The 13,013-nt window shown below is 37.2% G+C and overlaps 1 protein-coding gene and 1 long non-coding RNA gene across 2 annotated transcripts; one reads left to right on the top strand and one right to left on the bottom strand.

Moving 5' to 3' along the window:
* Positions 1-9,749: 9,749 nt before the first annotated feature.
* LOC9658987 (allene oxide synthase) lies at positions 9,750-11,493 on the bottom strand. Its single transcript, XM_024683829.1, has one exon. The coding sequence runs from the start codon at positions 11,349-11,351 to the stop codon at positions 9,894-9,896; it is 1,458 nt and encodes a 485-aa protein (XP_024539597.1). The 5' UTR covers positions 11,352-11,493; the 3' UTR covers positions 9,750-9,893.
* A 1,092-nt stretch (positions 11,494-12,585) lies between these two features.
* Positions 12,586-12,783, top strand: LOC112349418. Its single transcript, XR_002993385.1, has 2 exons — positions 12,586-12,643; positions 12,725-12,783. It is a non-coding gene; the product is annotated as an uncharacterized LOC112349418 (long non-coding RNA).
* The last annotated feature ends 230 nt before the right edge of the window (positions 12,784-13,013 follow it).

Raw genomic sequence — 13,013 nt, 5'->3', positions numbered from 1 at the left:
TCAGAAGCTAAACTTAATATTATAGGTTTTGCAAGAATCAACTTGGTTATGATGATGATGATCATTCAAGGCTATTTTCCTTTTTCAGTAAAAATAGAATCTTTGCTTTATTTTATTTATGGTTATGATTGTTTACTTTAGTGCATATTGTGCAGAACCCAAAAGCCCTAAATTATGCATCATTGATTGCATAATAGAAAAATCTTATTGCATTATAAAAGGAAGAATTTAGTATAGGAAAAACCAGATATTTCATTTCTACAGGTTGTTGTTTATAAAATACTTTTTTCTTCTTAAGAAATTTTAGATTGACAACTAAACTAATATCCATAAAGTAAAGTGTACAAAGGATTCAAATTCAAATGGTAAAAATGTTCTTTTTGTTTTTCCAGATTGGTTTTGAAACCAATCTAAAACTCATAGCCAGTAAGTCATTCTGATTATATACTCACAACAAAAAAAAAGGTGATGTGAAATAAAATGGTATTGTTATGCACAAATTTACACAACATAAATAAAATAGGTATGAAATATAATAAACAAAAAGCACTGGAAGATCCAGCTATCTTTAAGTGTAAAAAATGCAATGTTGAATATTTTGTTTTGTCATTTATAAATTATCACTGTCAGAATTATCATGGCATATAAGTAAGTCTGAGACATTATGTTGACTATGTTTTAAATCAATTTAACATTTAATAAAGTCATGATAGATATTAAATTTAAATATTTATAAAACTTTAATAAAAATTTACTAGACACTCTCTTGTTGTTTAACTATCTAATTAATCTAGTGCAAGCAAGAGGTGCAGCCAAATTAAGGAGTAGTGACAAGTCTGCATTTATAACGACTTCTGGAGGAATGGTGAAAAATAGCTGAAATAAGAAAGAGGAACATTTTAAAATAAGTTATTTTAGAAGTTTAAGATATAAGAGATGTTTTCAAGTTTTATATCATCATTTATTGTTCATTGAATAGGAAAAATATAGATATCTTTATGGCAACAAAAAAGTATTACTATTATTGTTAAGTATTTGTTATCTTTTTGTTTTTACTAAGGGGTATATTCATTATTACTGGTAATTACATGAATCAAACCTCTACTTATAGGATTCAACTCAAACACATTTGGGATTAACATAGACCTATATCTAGATTAGGTTTCTAGATTAGTTGAGAGTTGGACTAAATTAGTTTCCAAACCTTTATAATAGTAGATTTTAAAGGATTTTCTATTTAGAGTGTTCAACATAAATTTATTTTTTCTTCTTTATTATTTAATATATCCTCATATCTCTAGTCATATCTAGATATTTAATAAAAGTCATATGAAGCATTAAAGTGGCATTTGTCACGAATGTAACTGTAGGTATCAAAAATTATCTATCAATTAGTCCTTTTGAATATTTTTTCCTTACTGCCACAATAGCAGGAGGTTAATATTGCTAGACCTTTTATCAGTCTCCACCCAAACTAGTTAAGAAATTGGTCATTATGTATGTATTTATGCCAAATAAACATAAAGTAGAAACTCTTATATATTTCTTGTTAAATATATTTGGCTTAATATAAAAAACTCATATGTTAGTTTGCACTCTCTAGTATTAGGAACCCCTGTAATATTGAGCTTAGTCCCTTAATATTTGCTAAATGATAGTTTACCTTGTCTTCCAAACACCTTTACTATTATATTTGGCTCTATGGTTATTTATAGAAAGTGTTTAAATTTACTAATTTGGCATATTTATGAAATGTAAAGATTGTCTTAAACACAATGGTGTTTGTCCCATGTCCAAATTTACAATATAGCACCATTTCATATTTAGTAAGTTTTAGTTTATCCTAGACTCTCAATGAAAGCCCAAAACATACATTCCTCAAGAGGTGAGGGGTTATAAAGGGTTTCAAGGGATAGTGGGTAAGCTAAGTATGACTAACTAACTTAAGGTATAATTTAACTCTTGCTTACGTGTTTGTCCTTATTTTATGTTTGGCTTGGGTCTAAGCCTAAGTTCAATACTATGCTAGCTGGTGGTGTACCCATATCATCGCATTAAGCCACCATTATGCTAAAATAATGCTAAACTCTATTTGGCTCTGTCTTGTGTGTTGGTTTTGGCATTGGGATGTTAAATGCTTTATGATTATTCTAATGTTGCTCCATGCTCTTGTCCTTTTACTCTTTCGGCTATACGCTTAGGAGTTGCTCCTTACTTTAACACTTTTGCTCCTTAGCTCTATATATAAGAGTTTGGTTTCGTCCCTTCATTCAGTGGCCCAAGGCCTTGAAAGTTGGATTTCATTCCGTTGTCCTTAGATATGTGGCATGTGGCATGTGGCATGTGACATATGCCATATGGAGGGTTTAAGATCCACTTTATAATTATCTTATGGTAAATCATTATAAAATAAAAGGGTGAAAACCATGTGTACTACATTTGGTATCAAAAAGATGAAATCTTTAACTAATACCATTCAATGAGATTGGATAATTAGTCTTGTTGCATATGTAGAAATGAAAATGATGATACAAGTGGGTACACGTTTGGGTGCTATGATTTTGCATTCATTTCTTGGTTATGGATTTTAGTTACCTTCTTGTACTATATTGTGTGAGCTTGTGCTTGAGCTTATAGGATAGATTGAGATGTTTCGTTTGTATGAGTTTACGCTTGGGCTCGTGAGTGAGGCATATTAGGAACTTAATGTTATACTTTGAGTTAGCAGGATTAATGTTAACCTATCAGTGGTTACCATGAGTTATTACTTATGCCATGAGTAAAAGTTAGGTTTGCTATGAGTGGTGAATAGATTGGTCTATAGTTTTTTATATGATATTAGTGGATCCTTCCTAAGCATGATTATAAGTGGATTAATCAAAATTATAAATATTAGTCTATTGGTTCAAGTAGTCATTGCCATACTCTCTCATAAACTTTTTATGAATTGGACTGAAAGTAGTGTGAATGCAAGCTTAAGGTTTAGTCAAAATTGAGACTAAAAAGAGAGTTATTAAAGACGAAAGATTAAACACATAATTCATTTTTTCTTGTTGAAAAGGTGATTTGCAATGAGGTGTTAACTCATTACTTGTGTTCACATTATGCAATTAAAAGTCTTTACCTTAATGCATATTGGATATGATGGTTTTATAAGTGGTGAGTCGTGAGATAGATAGCAGTGAAACATTAAACTATTTTGTCTAAGCTTGCTATTAAAGACTTGGGTTACAATGTTTATTTCTTTTCCAGGGAACCATGCTATTGTTCATTGAGTAGCTCAATTTGAGTTTGGTCAAATAGAGAGTGCTATGAGTTCGTCCATGTTACAAACAAAGTTGGTGGTGTTAAGTGTTGTAAAAATTTATTGATAGGGTGTGGCATTATGTTACACTTTGTCAAATAGAGTTGACACTTGAAACTCATGTAAACATTTATAGTAGTGACATAAATGTTGCTTATAATGTTGTTCGATTAATGATTAAGTTATTATGATTTTTATATCATATCTTAATGATTGTGAGTAATGTGTTTACAAAGTTGATTGGTTAAACAATGATCAACCCCAAAGTGGTTGATAATGAAGGTAGTCTACTTACAAGAAATAGCATGATAGTAGCTTTGTCTTGGTTCTCAATTGTGGTCCATTATGTTAAGTTTGAGATGGTACTTTGGTTCTTAAGAGTTTGCCCATTGAGGTGTTGAAAAAGTTATGGCATTTATTTGTTATAATTTGTTGGTAACTCCATTAGCACTTGGAGTAGATTATTGGATGGAAAAGATGTGTAGCTAAGGTATTAACTTTGCTAGCATTTGTGTCAATGAAAGTAACATTATGTTTTCAAGTGATGAGGAGTTTTTCTTTAGAGCTTGATTTTTTATGTCATTTTTTTTGTTTGTGTTTTGGCTTTATACTAGATTTTGAAGGTGGTTGAAAAAGACTGTTAGTGCAATGTGAATATCTAAAAATATGGTCTTTATGATCAAATTATAGGTATTCATTTTCATTGTGGATGTTAATGTTGAATGTCGGAAATATGGGTAAATTATTCAATACTTAAACATACTGTTAGGTCATGAAAATCTATGTTGAAGTGAATCTATATGAAGTTGTTAGTAGGAGGAAGTTAGTTGAGTTTTGAAGTTTGTATTCTTAGATTAAGAGTTATTATTTATTTGGGATGAAAATTTTTCCATAAATTTTCTTAGACTTTTTCAATGGTTGATTTGTTAATCATTTTGCTTGAAAACCATTCCATTTTAGTAAGCTAATACAAGTTAGAGTTGACTTTGGTTAGCTTAAACCTTAGTAAATAGTTTGTATAATGTGGCCCGAAAAGAATATTAACTTTTAGAGTTAAAATTATTGAGTTGGATAGGAGTTTGTCGCGAATGTGACCGAGTAGCAAAAGTTACCTGTCAGCTAGTCCTTTCGGATATTCTTTCCTTACTACCACGACAACAAGAGGTTGGTATTGTTGGACCATTATCAGTTCCCACTTGAGCTAGTTGATAAACTAATCAATGACTATGCACTTAAATTGGATAAATATAAAGTAGGAACCCCATGTGTTTCTTGCTAAGCATACTCGGCTTAGTTTGAGAAATTCCTATCATTGGCTTGCACTTGCTAGTGTTAGAAACCCTCGTGATATTGAGCTTAGTCCCTTAATATTCACAAGATGATAGCATACCATGTTTGCCAAATATCCTTGCTATTATGCACCTTGTGTTAGTTCCATTCAGCCCTAATTGTTATTTATGGAAAGTATCTAAATTTGCTAATTTGGCATATCTACTAAATGTAAAGATTGTCCTAAATGCAATAATGTTTGTCTCATGTCCAAATTCACAATTTAATGCCATTCCATAGTTAGTAAGTTTTGAGTTAGTCCCAAAAACTAACTCTTGGTACTAAGGATGGGTAAGGAAAGCATGCATTCTTTAGGGGGGATATAAGGGGTTTTAAATGTATAGTAGGGATAGTGGGTAGGTTGGGCATGGTTGACCAACCTAAAGCATAGTTTAGCTCCCACTGGGATGCAATCCCAGTCCGCTAAAAGAGGTGTCCTTATTATGAATCCAACTTGGGTCTAAACCTAAATTCTATACCATCCTAACTGGTGGAGTACCCATATCCTTGTGTTAGGCTACCAGTATGCTGAAATAGCATTAGACTCTATTTAGCTCCATTTTGTGTGTTAGTCTTGGCATTGGGATGCTAGATTCTCTAGGAATGGTCCAAGTTGCTCTATGCTTTTGTTCTTTCGCTCCTTGAGTTGAACGCTCAAGAGACACTCCATGCTTCGGTTCTTTCACTCCTTTGCTCCATGCTTAGGAATTTGGCTCCATTCCATCATTCAGTGGCCTAAGGCCCTAAAACTCATGTTTTGCACCACTGTCTTTTGGACACGTGGTATGTGACATGTGGCATATGGAGGGTTTAGGTTCCGTTTCATGGTTATCCTATGGTAAATCCATAGGATAAAGGGTGAAAACCACGTGCGCTACAAAGTTGGTAAAAAAAGTGGCCATTGCACTTTTTTAGAAATGTGATCCTTGTGCCTTTTTTCTGGAATGTTATGCTAGGTGGCAACATTTCGTTACACTTTATGGAGTAGTGAGTTCTCACTTATTTTGACTTGGAAGAAATTTCTTCTCTTAGCGCAACAGAAGAAAGAAAGTTTCCTCTCTCAGCGCAATTGGAAGAAACCTCGAGGTCTTGGTAGTTTTATGCCTTAGTTGAGGATGGTGATATCCAACTTTGTTGTTTATGGTTAAGGTGTTAGTACCTATATTATAGCTTTGTCTATTAAAAAGTTGTGTACCATATAAGTCCATTTCATAGTTTTCACTTTAGTTTCGATTAAGTGTTGATCATATATAGCTAGCCTCTTCAATGCATGCTCAAAACTATTGGCTAGATGTGTTGGTGAGCTTATTGCAGTTTGATTGGATTTGAGTGGTCATTTAATCTATGCTTGTCTATGTTCCTATATTTCATATATGAGGTGTTATCTTTTTGTTAGACAAGTATATGACTCAATAATGTAAGTTTAGTTTTTGGGTCTTGTGAAGGCAAGTTGCTTTGCAACTAGTGGTTACTTATAGACTTCGTTAAGGACTATTGACATTTATTTTGCTCAATGACGATTGAGCAGTGATAGACTTGCTTTATCAGAAGATACTGCAGAGGATCGTGTCGTTAAATTTACATAATTTTTTCCATGTTGGCATATTGATTTTATATCTGTCGATATCATTTGGTTGCATTTAATTTATAATGTTGGATTACATTGAGTCTTAGATGTGGTGAATCACTCTTTGATGGTGTGTTATTTATAACTAAGTATTGTTGAAGAATTGGTCTTAGATATTGACTAAGGTATCTTTGACTTTAGTTAGCTTGGTTGCTAAAGAGTTTTACTCTTACTTTCTATTAGCTTTATTCTAGTATTGATGGTATGAAGTGATACTTTGTTATTGATATTATTGATATTGTTAATATTGAGATTAGAGTGAGATGAGATGTCTCTTTGTAGGATTGATATTGAATTTCATTAGTCTTGATGCAAATAGTATTAATGCTTTGGCTGTAGCTTTGTGTTATTGGCATTTATGTATTGCTAGTTAGCAATTATATTAGTATTTAAACAAACTAAATGGTAAATTGAGTTAATTGTGTTCTAGATGAGATTGTTTAGTAAAGGTTGAGCTTTAGCTTTTCCTTGAGAAATGATTTAGTCATAGACTATACTAACTTTATGAGAAGAAGAGTTAGTGATCAATATTGAAAATGTTGATTCCTTGTTGGATTTGAGTTGAGATATATCGATCATTAATGATTCTTCTTATTCTTTGGCATTGCAGTTAGTTCATGTGAGATTCATGATTATTGTTATGCAAGACTTAGCTATAAGCTTGTTCAAGTTTTTGGTACTTTAATAAGTTTTATGCTTATTGTTCCATTTATTAGAAGTTATTGGGTTATGCTAACTTTACAAAAGGAAGAGTTAGTAATTGATATTGAAGATATTGGTTCCTTGTTAGATTTGAGTTGTGAATATATTAATCATTGATGATTCTTCTTGTACTGTTATAAAGTGAGTTACATCTTACTATGCATAGATGAGAGGAATCATTAACAACTCTTTGAAATCTGTAAACGCTTGCTCATAATCCTTAGATTAGATGAAAGACAACATTAACAACTTCATGGAGGATTAATTTGGTGGTCACTTGTTGAGTATAATTTTATTGTACTTAGCTTTTAGATTGATGTAAAAATGCTCTTCATTAGCTTTACATTATGAAGTTTAACTTATGAATGTGTTAAGAAAAATATTGTGAGTTGTCCATGATTTCAGTGAATTATTGAAGTTAGTTTATGCGAGACTCATGATCATTGTTAGGCAAGACTTAGCTATATGCTTCTTTGAACTTTTGGTTTCTTGAGTTGTCAAGCTTATTATTTTATTTATTAGGAGTTGTTAGGGAAAACATTTTGCTCATTAGCTTTGATGTTGAAGTTAATATTTGTATCTAGCAATCATTTGTGATGATTAATTGTCGTCTAAGATAATTAATGATCCTTTCTAAAGGTTTTGCTTGATTATTGTTGATATGGAATAATTTACTATTCTTCGGGATGGTAAATTCTTTCTTCAATGATGATTATACATTTTTTTATTAATAAAATGATTGATGATCTTTGATGATAGTTAATTGTTCTCTTTGATGGCTTATGACTTTTCACATTACTACATGTTTTTTTTTTGTAGTTTTTTCTAAATTGGTCTCTTGGGTTTAAGATATGAATAGAATATTGCTGAAACTTGTTTAAACAATTTGAGTTCTTTTGTATTGTTGACCAAGATTTATTCATATTGGCTAATGTGATAGTTGGGATGAACGTTATAGTTGTTGGTGTTGCAATATTCATCCTGTTTTACTGATTATTGCTATAGTTGGTTTTGATAAATTGGATGTTATTTCCTTTAAGTGATATATTTGCAAGCATTTTCCTTATTTGTCAATGATATTTTGTGTTCTTTTAGTTGTCCTTTGTAAGTTATTTAGCATGTTATTTGTAATCTTTGATGATTAAGCTTTATCATTGAGTTTTTTTATGATATACTTGCTATTGAATTTTGTTGGATGGTTAATTTTATGACTTTCACCTATAATGATCTCAGTGGTTCCTATACTTTAATACTGGTTTATCGGATGATAACTTACTTAGAATACTTTTGTGTTCTAATCTAAGATTTATTTACCGATAATTAAGTCTCTAAAAATGACTTTAATATTATACATCTCTTGATCTTTAGGTTTGGGCCAATATAAGTAGATTGGCTTTGGCATTTCATATGCATGGTGAAATCTTTAATCATGGGATAGCTAATATCAATTAATCATATCAACTGCCTCTCTCTTGATGTTCCTTATTTCATTTAAAAGGGTGTGACTATGTAAACAACTTTAACTACCTATTTACAATAGTTTATTTAAACTTTATTGACAGGTTTGGTTTATTTGCTCAAAAATTATCTTCTCTCTCTATATTACTTGCAAGCAGGGGTATATCATTTTTTGTAATTTGAGTGACACCCAGAGTAGTAGAGGTGGCTAACTCCATTGATCATTTCCTTGTCAACGATGGTCGGAAGGTATCTGAGTTATAGTGCATTTACGTTAGATAGAAACTCATTTAAATTAGTGCAATTCTCACAAAGTGTGAACACCATGAACTTTTTCTAAAGTTACTTTCTTGGTAGTGGTCTAGACTAGAGTATACATTGATAAGGATCTTAAGGGGGGGAGAGTGTCGCAAATATGACTATAGGTATCAAAAATTACTTGTCAACTAGTCCTTTCAGATATTCTTTCTTTGTTGGAGGCCACTGCTGTTCGCTAGCAGCATCAGGATGGCAACGTCATTGACGACAGTGGCTCTCAACATTGTGTTCTTCGACAGTGCCATGGATCTAAGCCAGTATTGCCACCTTCCAGTCCCTAAACTCCGAGGTGTTTCCTCTCAAGCTCCAAGCTCAAGCCATGAGCCTAGGACTGCTCGTCAACCGGCTGGTTAGCGGCACATTCCTTGCTGCCCAAGCTGCCCACCACTTTCTTCATGGCTACCCTCCACTTCCAAGTGCCCATGAGGAGCACTCCCTACATCCTCGTACTTGAAAGATTGGTCTCCCGCCACCACTGTGGATGAAGAAAGCTCCACAAGCTCTGGTGATCCAGCGAGCATCCCCTCCCACTCAAACATCCCAGCAATCTCCTCCAAACTCTTCCCCTTGGTCTCGGGCAGAAAGTAGATGAACACCACTGATGCTCCTGTGATGCCTGTGAAGAGGGCCAGTGACAGTGCCTTGGAGATGCTCAAAAACGTAAGCCCGATGGAGTCAAGTTGGTTGCTGCTAAACAGGGCAATGTTTGAACCAAGTGTTTAACTGTGGGTATTTTATTTTAACTAAACTGTTAAAAGAAATCCAAATCTATCACTATCACCTAAAGTGCCAAAAAGTCTTGTGTTGATAAATCGTGCTTCTTTTTTCAACTCGGCCAAGAAGCCAGAAAGTATCACGTAAAGTGCCAAAAGTCTTGTGCTTCTTTTTTGGCCACGAAGCCAAGAAGTATCACCTACAGTGCCAAAAAGTCTTGTGTTGATACATCGTGCTCCTTTTTTCAACTCGGCCAAGAAGCCAAAGAACGGAAGGAATGACAACGAACACAGGTGATTGTGTGCAATTGAAGAAATATAATATCTGATCCGCACGTGTACATAAAAAATGTTCCCCTGTTATACGTAATCCCCGGTTTTATTGAAATTGCATGAAAGCTGATGAGCAGAGACGACACACATGTAGACATAGCATTTCATTTCATGCTCGCTTCTTGAGCTCGGTGCAAGGATAGACCGAAGAGGTACCGCTGATGGACACATCCCCAAGCTTGAACGAATCGTAGTGGAGGAAGAAATCCGCAAACAAGATCCTGGTAACCAACACCACAAAGTTTTTCCCGGGGCACTGCTTATTGTCCACGCTGGGCGAGCCCGTCTCGGGGCCATTCGACCAGAAAACATGCTCCAGCAGGCGCTGCCCCTCCTCCCCCATGAACCTTCGAGGCTTGAACTTCTCGGGCTCCTCAAACACCACCGGGTCGCGCGTCACCAGCGGCTGGTACCCGTACAGCATCTCCCCGGCCTTGATCTTGAACGCCTCGACGTGCGTCTCAAGGACAAAGTCCACCTTGGCCCTGCCGTACTGCGACTGTACCGGGGGCTCGATCCGCAGCACCTCGTACACCGTGGACTGCAGCAGCGGCATACCGCCCAGCGCCGCGGCGTCCAGGCCGCCGCCGCCCACGGCACGCCGCACCTCCTCCCGCAGCTCCGCCTGCAGGTCAAACTCGTTAAAGTCGCTCACATGCTTGAACAGCGCGGGCCACAGAATGGTCAGCCCCCCGAAGGTGTTGAAACAGATGAAGAAGATGAGATTGTGCAGGGCCTCGTCGGGGTCGATACCGTGCGGTACCGCGAGCGACACCGCGCGCTCCCCGTTGGCCTTAAAGAAGCGCACGATCTTCTGGTACTCGGGCGCCACAATGATGAAGGGTATGGGCGCGGTGTGGAGCAGCGGCTCCTGGATCACGGCGGGCAGGCCCGCGTTGAGCACCGGGGCGATCTGCGGCGCGGTCCACAGCTTGATCCCGGTCTCGGTGAGCGCATTCCCCTCGGTTGCATCCTTGTCCAGCACCGTCTTGGTCAGGAATCGGAGCGCGATCTTCCCCAGCACAGGGTTGAGCTCCAGGGGATCATCCGGGAACAGCCCCGAGACAATCCCCCCCAGCAGCCCCCCGGACTTCTTCGGCTTGTTGCGCTCGGCGTCCCACTCGGCGTATCCGGCGGCCGCTGCCGCGCGGAGCTCCGGGATCCAACGGTCGTGGTTGCTGCTGAGGATGTCCATGCAATACGACTTGAGCTGCGCATGCTTGGGCTCCTCCTGTCCGAGATAGGGCAGCACGCGGTAGCCGCCCGTGAATCCGGTGCTCGGGACGTAGGTGCCGGTGAACACATCCTTCTTGCTCACCTTGGTGAGATCGAACAGGACAGGGAAGCTCTTCTGATCCAGCAGCGCAATGACTTTGGAATCGGGGAAGAATGGTGGCCCGGGGGGCATGTTGACGCGGAAGACGGTGCTCCCGTACTCGTCCCTCCGCTTCTCGAAGAAATTCTTGCCGTAGAAACGGTCCAGCCGATCCAGCACGGCGCCGAGTATGGGTGCGCCATACTCACCGGGCACCTCGCGCTTCACCTCCAGGTTCCTGTCGTTGCTCATCACTGCAATTGATGCAAAGAAGTGAAGTATGAGCTGCTAAGAACACACTACTTGAGTACAAGGTGTGCTTGTGTTGGGCACAAGCTCGGGGCTTTTAAACAAAGTGGTCCTCCTCTAGCATGACGAACGTGCGTGCAAACGACAGATATGACCAAGCTTAAAAAGAAATTGGAAACAGAATGAGAATGCTGTAAAGTAAGACAGCTGCTTCTTCAGCTACTTGGTGGGATGTTAACTAGATACGGACAACTTTTAAACTATGTGTTTGTCCAGTCCTTCATCCTTATTGATAGGCCTTAGATTCATTCATTCATTCATTAGCTGTTTACAAGGTCTTGTGGCACCCACCAAAAAGCATGAGATTGACAAATTGATCTCGTGAGCCGTTTGCTGAACTCCTCTACCAGTTTACTCGTGTGAGCTCACGTTCAATACCCAGTTCAAGTCACTGCTTTCTTTGAACAAGGACCTAAAACTTATCTTCAACATGATGGCTTTGTTGTTGTTCTGCCTCCTCAAGCATGAAGAGCTTGAGGAGGTCCAAACGAGAGAGATCAAACATAGGGACCAAGCTTAAAAGCCAAAATGAAAACAGATAACAGCAATATAAAATACAGGTTAGGTCCCTCTTGCATCATGATTTTGGTAGGATGTCACAGTACAATTTATCCAGCATGCAAAGAATAAGGGTAAAAATATAATCAAATGCTCCAACTTTTTAAGTTGCACAAATCGTTTTTGGAATTTATTTTGTTCCTCATTATTCTATTTTATAAAGGAGTGATTGATTTTTTTTGGTATATGTCATATAACCCATCTAAATCTGTAGAGTATTCATTTTAATTGATTGTTCTAGGGCTTTTTATTTTTCCTGCAAGTTAAGCAAACGGTACATTGGTAATGTTCGATTAAATCTAAATGTTTTTTGGCTGATTGAGATAGTGTATCTTTGTCATTCCTTAGAGTTTAGGGTTTTTAACTCAGCACTTGTGCTTTTCGGGTATACATGCTAAATGTATGTCCGTACTAGATGGATCCAAAATTGCAATTATAATGGATGGATCAATGCAAAATAAATATTGACGGAAGCTATTGCCATTGTTTTCTTTCAGCCAATGGAGTCCAAAAGCCTGCCTGCTAAAACTCTGCCGACTAAAGATATCAAGTTTAGCAAGCCTGCCAGAACCTCTTCCTGTAGCTCATGAATTTTCAGATCCTCCTTTATGAACAAGATTGCTAGGAAGCAAATCGGTGCTGTTGCCTACATCGAGTGTAGCTCGAAAACCCAGCAGGTCGTCTTGTGACAAAGGAGTGAAGCTTTTTGCTGCTGTGTTGTTTGTTCTAAACCTCTTCCAAATTTCTTTGTGCTCCAGAATGTAAAGGCAGTGTTTGATGCTGCGATCAAGGTGGTCCTCCAACCTCCAAAGCAGAAGAAAAAAAAGAAGCAAAAAGGCCTCTACGCCGCTCATGATACCAATGTCTGGAAGACACAAAGTTAAAACTCAATGCTAAGTAAAGAATACCATATCCAAGTAGCACAGAATTCGGAGATGCCAAAAGGGCGCACCAAACAACGTATCGATAAAAATGCTCCCTGCTTCTGTGCTGATACGTGCTTATCTGCTTCGAGCCATCGTTCACCAGAAGGCCTGTATCCTGTGT

This window comes from Selaginella moellendorffii, unplaced genomic scaffold (genome assembly GCF_000143415.4).
Source record: "Selaginella moellendorffii unplaced genomic scaffold, v1.0 SELMOscaffold_38, whole genome shotgun sequence".
NCBI lineage: Eukaryota > Viridiplantae > Streptophyta > Lycopodiopsida > Selaginellales > Selaginellaceae > Selaginella > Selaginella moellendorffii.
This window is presented reverse-complemented; position numbering and strand designations above follow the sequence as displayed.

Bases quoted from the DNA above. Each gene is read 5' to 3' on its own strand.
- LOC9658987 (XM_024683829.1), bottom strand. From the start codon at position 11,351: ATGAGCAACGACAGGAACCTGGAGGTGAAGCGCGAGGTGCCCGGTGAG.